Here is a 12,319-nt window from a genome sequence, read left to right on the forward strand (position 1 = left end):
ACTAGTATTCAGTGTATGAATGTGCCACATTTTGTTTACCTATTTTTCTGTTGATGGACATTATAATTGTTTTCACTTGTTGACTGTTAGGAATAAGAGGTTATTTTGAACATTGTTGGGTTGTAGGATTGGCTTATGTTTAACTTCATTAAAAATGGCCAAAGAGATTTTAAACCATACTACCCTTTCATAAATTTCTAACTACTTTATAACTATATAACTTAACATGGTGAAAACAGTTATTAAAAAATCTATCTTTTCCACACACACAAAAAAAAAATGCCAAGGAGAAAGTTATAGCCATTATATGCTACCATTACTTGACATATGGAAGTTTTACCATGCCACATTTACCAACACTTGGTTTAGTCAGCTTTTTTATTTTAGCCTTTCTGGTGCATGTGTAGTAATATCTCACTGTGGTGAAAACCTGGATTTCCCTAATGAAAAACAAAGTTGACAGTCTTTTCTTAGACTAATTGACCATTTAGATAATCTTTTGTGATCTGTTCAAGTCCTTTGTCCTTTTTTATTTTTTTGTTTTAAACTATCAATATTTTTATTTAACCACATATTTACCCTTTCCCGTGTACTTCCTGTGTGTTTCTTCCTGTAGGTTTTTGCTTCCATCTGGGATTATTTTCCTTCAGAGTGAGGATTTCCTTTAGTTTTTGTTTGTTTGTTTTTGTTTAGTTGTTGGAGCACAGGTCTGCTGGTTACAAAACTCTATCAGCATTTTTGTTTGTCTGAAAATGTTTTTATGTTGCCTTCAGGTTTGAATAGTCTTTTTACTGAGTATAGAATTCAAGTTTGGCAGCTGTTTTCTTTCAGCATTTTAAAGCCGGGCTTAGTGGCTCAGCCTGTAATCCCACGCCTTTGAGAGGCTGAGGTGAGTGGATTGCCTGAGCCCATGAGTTCGAGACCCGCCTGGGCAACTTGGTGAGACCTCATCTCTACAATAAATCAAAAAACTATTCGGGCATGGTAGTGCGTGCCTGTAGTTCCAGCTACTTGGAAGGCTGAGGCGGAAGGATCGCCGGAGCCCAGCAGGTCTAGGCTACGGTGGCCGGGAGCGGCCACTGCACTCCAGTCTGGGTGACAGAGTGAGACACAACTCAAAAAAAAAAAAAAAAAAAAATCAAGGTGACATTCCACTCTCTTCTAGCTTCCATAGTCTCTTTTGAAAATCAGTTGTAAGTTTTATTTTTGCTCCTTTGAGATTATCTACTATTTTTAGTGTTTTCTTCAACTTTGTTTGACTAAAAAATGCCTAAGTGTAGTTTTAAGGAGCTGTTTTGCTTTGTTTTGTCTTATGTTTTTATCTTGTTTGTGGGGGGTGCTTAGCTTCCTGACTCTATTGAGTTCTTTCATCAGTTTAGGAAAATTCTCAAACCATATGTCTTCAAATGTTACTTCTTTTCCCTAATCTGTTATTTCTGGATCTCCAAGTACAGATATGTTAGAAGCATTCATTGTGTCCCGTTTTTTAATGCTCTGGGTTTTTTTCCTCTCTGCTTCATTTTCGAATATTTTCTACTTCTGATATTATATTTTGTTGTTCTGTATTCAGGGTATCTGTTGAAATGTTTATTTTCTCATCCAGTTTTGTCCTTTTATTCCTCTTAATTTTTTTGAGCACATTAATCACAGTTTTCTTTAAACTTTTTATTTTAAAATAATTTTAGACATTTAAAAAGTTGTGAAATAGTACAAAAATTTCCGTGTGTCTTTCATGTAGCTTCCCCAAATACAAATATTTTACATAGCTATATTATGATTACCAAAATCAAGAAATCAACATTGATATAATAGCATTAACTCATCTGCAGACATTATTCAGGTTTCACCATTGGTCACACTGATATCCTCTTTCTAGTTCAAGATCCAATCTGGGATAACGTGGCATTTACTTGTCATGTCCCCTTATTTTCTTTAATCTGGGCAGTTCCTTGGTCATTCTTTGTTTTTCATGACCTTGACACTTTTGAAGGCTACTGGTGAGTTTATCCTGCATAATGTCATGTGGTTGGATTTGTCTGATATTTTTTCATGATTAAATTCAGGGTACCCTGGTGCAATGGTTCACACCTGTAATTGCAGCACTTCGGGAGGTAGAGGCAAGAGGATTGCCTGAGCCCAGGGGTTAGAGAATAGCCTGGGCAAATTGACAAGGCCTCATCTCTGTGAAAAATCAAAAAATTAGCCAGTATGGTGGTAAATTGGAGAGAGGGAGAAGATGCACCTCCCTAAGTTAGGGGAGGGGGCCAAAGCCAAGAAACATGGTGGCCATAACTCAAAGAGCGATGTGTACAGATCAGAGATTGACAAAGCAATAGCCCCATATGACAATATGAAAGAAGTTTATTCACAGAGTTTTTTACTTCTCTGTGGTCCCTCTTCCTGGGGATTTTGTCCTCAATTCTTTGGCAGCTCCAGTCTCTGAATCTGTCTTCTTACCCCAGTAAGACCACTTCTTTCTGCTTGGGTTCTGTCCTCCTTGCCCACCACATAGTGATTTGGAAAGTGTTCTTAGGGGAGAGCCAGGTGAGCATTGAACCCATATCCTGTGCTTTCTTTCTTCCAAGAATTATAGCCCCTCAAACTTTGCTTATATTGATGCTCTCTAGTGACTTCAAACCATTGTTTTATAAGTTTAACCCAACTTTTATGTAGTTACTTTTGATGGAAAGGTTAGTCTGCTACAAGCTAGTCTATTGTGGCCAGAACCAAAATCCTTAGTCACCTACTTGTGGCCAAATAATGCTTTAGAATACATCACCAGATATTAGCAAAACATCCATGAGTTCTTTAATCCACTCTTGATACATCCTTGAATTCAGTTAATTTCTATGACCCTAATTTATTGTTATTATTTTGCTGTGATATTGTTTCCTGTAATCTCAGAATGTTTGTAGTATGAAGTAGTTATAAACTAATAATGGGGTCTTTTGGTTTCATATCTACTGAATGCATTGGAAAGTATTCATGCTGACATTTGACATTTTACAAATCCAGTTTCTCAAGAAACAGTCTTCATTGTGCATGGTGATACATTTTATTTTCCTTTTTTTTTTTTTTTTTTTTTTTGAGTTGGAGTCTCACTCTGTCACCCAGACTGGAGTGCAGTGGCGGCTCCCAGACACCGCAGCCTTGCCCTGCTGGGCTCCAGCGATCCTTCTGCCTCAGCCTTCCAAGTAGCCAGAACTACAGGCACGTGCTATCTCACCCGGCTAATTTTTTATTTATTGTAGAGATGAGGTCTTACCAAGTTGTCCTGGCGGGTCTCGAACCCACAGGCTCAGGCAGTTCACTCACCTCAGCCTCCCAAGGCACGGGATTATAGGCTGAACCACCGAGCCTGGCATTTTATTTTCATTTTCTTTTTGTACATTGGCCCATGTCCTTCTACCTCCGTGTCAACCTTCATTAAAGTTTTGACAAAAGAGCAGTATTAGAAGTTCCCTTCCCAAGTCTTCTACCTCTGAGACACTGCGGTAGAAACAGTGGCCAGTAAGCTAGGAAGTATTTTTGTTTTTTTCCAAAGGTCTTAACTGCAGAGGAATTGAAGGCTGCTCAGACATCCGTTGCTTATGGCTGTATCAAGTATGCTGACCTTTCTCATAACCGGTTGAATGACTACATCTTCTCCTTTGACAAAATGCTCGATGACAGAGGAAATACAGCTGCTTACTTATTGTACGCCTTCACTAGAATCAGGTAATTGTGGATAGACACAGCTTTTAATCTGAGTCTAATGGAGGTATACTTAGTTATTCCAGAATTTTTTCTGACTTGTTTTTCTATGTACAAATACCACATATCCTCTTTATCCTCTTTTAGAATTATAAGTTATCTTGGAATTCCTAATCCTGTCCCTATTTGTTCTGGCACATATTCTCCTACTCACTCTTGGTTTAAATACCAGGAAGAGATCAACTGACCCCCTAAAATAATTATATTCCCACTTTTAATATTATGAAATGCACTAGCTGAGGTTATCCATTTTCTCTAAGATTGTGACCTGTAATAAAATACTTCATCCATTTTTATAAGAAATTCTTTTTAATTGGTGAAAGTTTCTGATTTGCACCAGTCAGTCACTTTATGCTTTTTTAAGTAGAGAAGAACTAGTGTGCCTAACACAAGGGAGTAGTGGTGATTGCCTGATTTTTCAGGTCTATTGCACGTTTGGCTAATATTGATGAAGAGATGCTCCAGAAAGCTGCTCAGGAGACCAAGATCATTCTGGACCATGAGAAGGAATGGAAACTAGGCCGGTGCATTTTACGGTTCCCTGAGATTCTGCAAAAGATTTTAGATGACTTACTTCTCCACACTCTCTGTGATTATATCTATGAGCTGGCAACTACTTTCACAGAGTTCTATGATAGCTGCTATTGTGTGGAGAAAGATCGACAGACTGGTGAGTGACTGATTCAGTGGGCGTATTGGGGCACCATCAAGCATTTGAATTGCCTGGGGGTGGTTTTCACATTTGTTTTATTCATGGAAACCACCTCTTTTTTTCCAAAAAACTGTGCAGTGATTTGTTTAATGCATAACAGACCAAATTTGAACCAGCACTAATAAGGGAAAAAATGGAATGAAAGACAATGTGTCTTTTCAGTGTTCTTGATAATGGGAAACTGCTGTTAGACAACAGTTTAGGCCAAGCTCGGTGGCTCAGCCTGTAATCCCAGCACTTTGGGAGACTGAGCTAAGTGAATTATCTGAACCCGCAGGTTTGAGACCAGGCTGGACAACTAGGCAAGACCTCATCTCTACAATAAAATAAAATTTTAAAAAATTTGCTGGGCATGGTAGCATGCATCTGTAGTTCCAGCTACTTAGAAGGCTGAGGCGGAATGATCGCCAGAGCCCAGAAGGTCAAAGCTGGAATGGCTGTGAGTGTGTCACTGCACTCCAGCCTGGGTGACAGAGTGAGACCCCAACTCAAAAAAAAAAAAGAAAGCAGTTTATATCTTTTCTTAGGCTCTCTGTCGTATTACGTAGTTATTAAAGTAGACTGAATTGATATGTTACAAGGCAAACAGGCATTTGTGACAGTCATGCCAGATAACGAAACTTTGTTAGGAAAAAAATCTCACCAATATGATGTTAAAGTTTTCAGTTATAGTTATTTCAGTTCATGAGGCCTAGGAAAGAACTCTGAATTTTAAAAGGAAAAATAGGTGAGTTGCAGTAGTTCGTGCCTGTAATCCCAACACTTTGGGAGTCTGAGACAAGAGGATTACTTAAGCCAAGGAGTTTAAGACCAGCCTAAGCAACACAGCAAGACCATGTCTCTATAAGAAATTGAAAAATTAGCCAGTTGTGGTGGTGCGTGCCTGTAGTCCCAGCTACTTGGGAGACTGAGGTGGAAGAATCACCTGAGCCCAGGAGGTCGAGCCTTTGGTGAGCCATGATTGTTGCCATGACACTTTAGCCTGGATGACAGAATGAGACCCTGACTCAAAAGTCAATAAATAAAAGGGAAAATAAAATGTTCTCGTTCTACTTGAGGGTTAATAAAAAAATTTTTATAGTTCTAATCATTGCAGACATCTCTTATTAGTTGAAAACAGACTTCTGAAACAGAAATGCCTTTATGTTTTGAATTGTCTCTCCTTAAAATTTAAGGTGATGGTGATTCTAGTTAAAACTCCAAAATGCTGGTGGATTTTTGTAAAGTAAAATCCAGAAGTAACATAGATTATGTAATAATAATTTTCAAAACAAGGACAAATTAATTAATGAATATCTTTTTTTTAATCTTCCCAGGAAAAGTGTTGAAGGTGAACATGTGGCGTATGCTGCTATGTGAAGCAGTAGCTGCTGTCATGGCCAAGGGGTTCGACATTTTGGGGATAAAACCTGTCCAGAGAATGTAATCCTTCTTAGGTTTGAACACTGTGTTTTTACCAAAGCGGCCATTAGCACTGTTTGCTTTTTTACAATCATGTGAATACAAACACAAGTAAAAAAAAAAAATTACCAACTATACAACATGTGGTTCTTTATCTTTAACAATCAGAGTTCTAAAAAGAAAAAAGTCACTTTCACAAATATGCTTATTTCTAGCCGAGCACTAGTCCTAAATGGCTGTGTACCACAGTGAGAGTTTATTGGCTCACAAGGATGTGTTTCATTCATTTTAATTAGATGAGGGATCCTATTGTTTGAGCCCTAATAGTTCCCAAGAACTGTACACACCTTCACTGCCCCATTTATTTCTTATCCCACTGTTTCTCAATACTTATCCCTGTTTTACAAGTAACAGAACTGAGACTCCACAGAGATAAGAAAACTGCCCTGGATTGCTCAGGAACAAAATTAAAATTCATGCCTATACTCCCAAATTCAAGCTATTTCCATTTTAAGAAAAGATAACATTTACAATATAACAAACCTGAGTTCAGGGGCAGGGTACAAGAAAACTTACACGGGAAGTTTTCCTGAAGTTCCAGGTGAACTCTTGGCATCTCATTGGCCATATGTCAGTCCTGGTACAAGGGAAGCTAGAAAAATGTTAATAAGAAGAGCAGGGCTGCCATGGTTTGCTTAGACTAGTCAAGAGTCATCTCCTGACCGGGCTCGGTGGCTCAGCCTGTCATCCCGCGCCTTTGGGAGACTGAGGTGAGTGGATTGACTGAGCCCGTGTGTTCGAGACCCGCCTGGGCAGCGAGACCTCATCCCTACAATAAATCAAAAAATCCAGCGAGGCGTGGTAGCGCATGCCTGTAGTTCTGGCTACTCGGAAGGCTGAGGCAGAAGGATCTGGAGCCCAGCAGGTCGAGGCTGCGGTGGCCGGGAGCGGCCACTGCACTCCAGTCTGGGCGACAGAGTGAGACTCCAACTCAGAAAAATAAAATAACCGGGTGTGGTAGCCGCGCACCTGTAGTTCCAGCTACTTGGAAGGCTGAGACGGAAGGATCGCCGGAGCCCAGCAGGTCGAGGCTGTGGTGGCTGGGAGCAGCCACTGCACTCCAGTCTGGGTGACAGAGTGAGACTCCAACTCAAAAAAAAAAAAAGATTCATCCCCTGGATTGGGATGTCTCATTTCATGAAACTAGAGTTCTTTTAGCAAGACAGAAGGTGGGGAGCAAGGGAAGTTGTTGGGGGAAGTCTCCGCAGTCATTGTTGAGTCAATAATTAACAATCTGCTAAGACAGATTAAAAAATAAAGTGAGAATTCATGTAAAGAAACCACGCAATAGAAAAATGCTTTATGAAAATGAACTGTACTTTATGTTGTTTACAAAGACCTCCAAGCTCAAAGGAACCCTACTGATGATCTTTACGAGTTATAATACTGGCGACGATTTGCACACAAACTGATGTGTAAAAGACTAACGCGTCCACAGTAGATCACTGCTTCCTCCAACAGACACAGGGAAGCTAAGCAGTTAGCTTAGTAACTGCAAGGACAGTCTACCTAGGTTGCTGAGTGCGCTGGTCAGAAGAGTTAGGAGATTTTATACATTAAAAATGGAATTCACTAAGGTGTAGGAAATAATAGTAAAAGACTGGGAGGATGTGTTACGTTAACCAAAGGTCATGATTAGTTCATATACTGATAGATCATCTCTCAGATTCCTGAGACCATAACTGTACCTCATCTCATTTTTAAAACCTTACCTTTCCATAATTTATGGAAATATAAATGTTAGATTATATAAGCAGCATCAGAAACTTTTCCTTAGGAACTAGTAGAACCCTGATTAGCCTACTTGTAATGTACTAGCCTTTGAGAAAACAAAGCTAGCTTGACTTCAGATTATCCTTAAGTGATCTCATTCAAGTCTAAGGTCACTTGTTATGACCCTCAAGCTTGACTTTGACCTCTAAAAGAGATCAAAAGAATTTATTTTACTGTTTAATAGAAAAAGAGACAGTTTTCATATGATCCTATATTCATTTCTCCTAACAAACAAAATGATCTTTCTGTGACCTTACACTTGGCCTCTGCTTTCCAGGAAATTATAGTACTGATTTTATTTTATTTTTCTGAGTTGGAGTCACTCTGTCACCCAGGCAGGAGTGTAGTGGCATGTTCACGGCCACCACAGCGTCAACCTGCTGGGCTCTGGTGATCCTTCCACCTCAGCCTTCCAAGTAGCCAGAAATACAGGTGCACGCTAAAATGCCTGGCTAATTTTTGATTTATTGTAGAGATGAGGTCTCGCCAAGTTGCCCAGACTGGTCTCAAACCCACAGGCTCAGGCAGTCCACTTTCTTCAGCCTCCCAAAGTGCTGGCATTACAGGCTGAACCACCAAGTCCGGCCTCAATACTAATTTTGATAGCTCTGGACACCATAGGTTGCAAGAAACTATTACATGTTTTGCACTATAAGAAAAACTTGACCATTTAAGCTGACACAACTACATAAGTTAGAATTGTCACTTTGCACGTGCTGAAATAAATAGTTGAGACTTTGCTTTTTATTATTCTTCACTTCTGTGCACACTTTAAAAAGAAAATATGACTGAAGTAAATTGGGGGAGATATTCCTAAGATAAAAAAAGAAGACTCAAATTATTAAAATCAGGCAGGTGTGGCCCAGGGTTTGAGGATCCCTGACCTATATGAAATGGAAAGATTCCTAGAAACATACAAACTACCAAAACTGACTCAAAAAGAAATAAACTTACAAGTAAAGAGATTGAATCCGTAGTCAAAAACTTCCAACAGAGAAATCAAGGACTGGATGGTATTTCTAGCAAGTTCTACCAAACCTTGAAAGAATTAATACCAGTCCTTATCAAACTTTTCCAAAAAAAACCAGAAGAGTGATTATGATTACTTCCTTACTCATTCTGTAAGGCTCTTGTTACCCTGATACTAAAACCAAAAACTTCACAAGATAACACTACAGGTCAGTGTCACAGATAAGGGTGGGCGCAGTGGCTCAGGCCTGCAATCCCAATGCTTTGGGAGGTCAAGCCAGGAGAATTACTTGAGACCAGGAGTTTATGACCAGCCTAGACAATAGAGCAAGACCTCATCTCTCCAAAGAAAAAAAATTTAAAAATAATAGCCAGGCATGGTGGCATGCACCTGTAGTTACAGCTACTCGGACTGAGATGGAAAGATTGTGTGAGCCCAGGAGGTTGAGACTGGTGAGCCTTTATCGTGCCACTGCATTCCAGCCTGGGTGACAGAGTGAGACTCCAACTAAAAAATAAATGTGCCAAGAAGTGGAACTGTTGACTCTACATACATTTCAGCACATGTTACCAAATGGCTCCTAGGGAGAAGTGACCATGCCCCAGCCCTGGTGCAATGTGACAGACTCCTATGTCTCTGTACCCTTGCCAACACTGGTTATAGATAAGTCTGTCAGATTTGATAGTACAAGGTTAACAGTAGGGAAAACAGCAAAATGAAATTATTGCACCTTAACTCTGTACAAGAGAAGTTTACGCCATGGTTATTAAGGACTTCACAGAACATGGGCTGAGTTTCTACCCAGCTCAAGCAACCCATTTCCTGCTCGTTGGCTGTGAAAGTTTTACTTAATCTCTCCTCATCTTGAATTTGACTGCCAAATGTGAGGAGGATGAGTGTTAGGGACTGAATTTTCTTCCCCAATTTAGAATTTATTTTTAAAATTTATTTATTGTTTTTTTTTTCAATAAGAGTCTCACTCTGTCGCCCAGGCTGGAGTGCGTGACACACTCATGCCACTGCAGTCTTGGTCTGCTGGGCTCAGGTGATCCTTCTGCTTCAGCTTTCCATATGACTGGAACTACAGGCACATGCGACCACACCTGGCTAATTTTTAAAATTTATTGTAGAGATGAGATCTCGCCAAGTTGCCCAGGCTGGCCTCGAACCCCTGGGCTCAGGCAGTCCTCTTGCCTCAGCTTCCCAATGTGCTGGGATTATAGGCATGAGCCACCGTGCCTGGCCCCCAATATGACTGTAGTTGGAGATAGAGCCTTTAAGAAATTAATTGCCATTAAATGAAGTCATGAGAATGGGACCCTGATCCAAAAGGACTAGTGTCCTTGGAAAAGGAGAAAAAGACACTGAATATCCCCCTACACAGATAAAGTATCCCCAACACAGAAATAGCCCAAACAGAGAAAAAGATATGTGAGGACATCTCAAGAGTTCAGCTGTCTACAAGCCAAGCAGAGGGGCTCGCTGGAACCCAGCCATGCTGGCACCTTGATCTTGAACTTACAGCATCTGGAACTATGGAAAACATTTCTGTTTAAGCCACCTAGTCTGTGGCATTTTGTTATGGCAGCCTGAACAGACTAGTACAGTGAGGATGGGCCTTGTAGCCTTGGGGTTAAGGGCAGAATGTGTGAGGTTATATATGTATTTAAACCCTGGTTTTGGCCAGGCGTGGTGGCTCACACCTGTAATCCCAGCACTTTGGGAAGCTGAGGCAGGAGGATTGCTTAAGGCCAGGAGTTCAAGACTAGCCTGGGCAACATAGCAACACCTTGTCTCTATATTTAAAAAAAAAAAATTATCCAGGCATAGTGGCACATGACTGAAGTCCCAGCTACTTGGGAGGCTGAGGCTGGAGGATCACCTGAGCCCAGGTGGTAGAGACTGCAGTGAGCCATGATCATGCCACTGCACTCCGGCCTGGCTGACAGAGTGAGACTCTCACTCAAAAAAAAAACAAAAAAAAAACAAAACATAAACCCTGGTTTCACCAGTTAATAGCTGAGTGACCCCTTAGACATGTTAATTATTTGTGACTACTTGGGGAGGATTAATGAGAGAGAGTGTGTGTGTGTGTGTGTGTGTGTGTGTGTGTGTGTACACACACATATGGTTAATATATACATAGTTTTCAAAAATGGTAGTCTGCTGTTGCTACTACAAATAACTGAGATGTCTCTGGGTAAACACACAACAATGTTAGTTATCACTTACAGGCTGTGTGACTTGGCTGAGAAGAGTGACTTTCCTCTCTCCAGTCATTAGCTTCCCCATCTGTTCAATGGAAGTAGTAATACCACTTCCCTGGTTCACTGTGAGGATTATAGGAAATGAAGCATTGAACTTGGTGCCAGGAACATGGAAAGAAGTTTTCCTCCTTTAGGGATATTTTAGACATGTATCTCAGAAAAATGCCTGACCAAGAAACAGCCCAGAGAGTGGCTTTTGTGAAGAACTCTAAGATCAGGCGCTGAATCACATTGCATCTTTACCCTGGCCAAGAGTGTTTTACCCTGCGCCTTGGAAAAGTGCTTCTTTCAGCCCTCTGAGCCTGATGTTTGGTTGCCTGGCATTGGGTTTGCCTGGCTGACTGCAGAAATCGTGGGAAAGTCCAGACATCGATGTAGGAGGGGACTGAAATAAGAGCAGGGATTAGGGAAGGTAGGAAGTACTTTCTCCCAGTGTTCTTGCTTAGCAAACACCTATTGGCTTTTCAAGAGGTTGTGAGCATAGTTACATACAGACATGCCAATATCTAGCAGCAAAGGCACTCTGTCAACATCATAAGCCCCTCTGCACCAGCCCTGGCTTAATGGCTTTGATAAGAACTACTCATTATTGAGCACCTATTGTAAGGCTCCATAATCCTTTCAACAACCTTGCAAGTATGTTTTGTGATTCCAGTGAAGACGCGGCCAACGATTTTTAGAGCCAGGACTGGCACCCTGTCTGCCGGCCTCCAGGTACATGTTTTTCCTTCTCCACTTTCTCTTCCTCTCCTCCTCTTTCTCCTTTACTACTTTTCAAATTCCTTCCTTTCCTTCTAGTCTGCCCAGACTTCAGGCCAGCCTTTGTACCCATACCAGGGGCATCACCTATCGCCTTCGCTTCAGGGTCAAGGTTCCTATGGCCCCGTACCTTGGAGACTCAGAGGGATGCCATCTGCCTTTTCTTTGCAGAGCACAGAGCCCTGAGTAGCACACCAAGACCTACAGGCACCTGGGAATCAAGGACTCCTGAGGACCCAGGAGTCACTGGGACAAAGTAGGTGTTTCGTTGAAAAGGCTTAGCCAGGGGTTCCAGACCAGCCTGGGTAACTTGGCAAGACCTCATCTCTGCGACAAATCAAACAATTAGCTGGGCATGGTAGCACGCACCTGTAATTCCAGCTACTTGGAAGACTGAGGCAGAAGGACCACTGAGCCCAGCAGGTCGAGGCTGCGGTGGCCATGAGCGTGCCTACTGCACTCCAACCTGGGTGACAGAGTGAGACTCTGACTCACAAGAAAGAAAGAAAGAAAGAAAAAGGCTCATCCCTCTCAGGAAGAATAAAGAAGGCATTAAAGGCAATATTTTTAAAAATACATTTTTGGTCTCCACTCCCACTGCTTCACTTACTAGCCTTAAAAAGT

At 41.1% G+C, this 12,319-nt stretch overlaps 1 protein-coding gene across 1 annotated transcript in view; it reads left to right on the plus strand.

Moving 5' to 3' along the window:
• RARS (arginyl-tRNA synthetase) overlaps positions 1-6,001 on the plus strand; it is a 29,778-nt gene extending 23,777 nt beyond the window's left edge. The window contains exons 13-15 of the mRNA XM_008054835.1: positions 3,545-3,717; positions 4,176-4,423; positions 5,782-6,001. Of these exons, the coding sequence (XP_008053026.1) occupies positions 3,545-3,717; positions 4,176-4,423; positions 5,782-5,891 (531 nt within the window). The 3' untranslated portion in view covers positions 5,892-6,001. The remainder of the gene's footprint in view (positions 1-3,544; positions 3,718-4,175; positions 4,424-5,781) is intronic.
• The last annotated feature ends 6,318 nt before the right edge of the window (positions 6,002-12,319 follow it).

This window comes from Carlito syrichta, unplaced genomic scaffold, assembly GCF_000164805.1.
Source record: "Carlito syrichta isolate Samal-C Ts95f unplaced genomic scaffold, Tarsius_syrichta-2.0.1 Scaffold301542, whole genome shotgun sequence".
Lineage (NCBI taxonomy): Eukaryota > Metazoa > Chordata > Mammalia > Primates > Tarsiidae > Carlito > Carlito syrichta.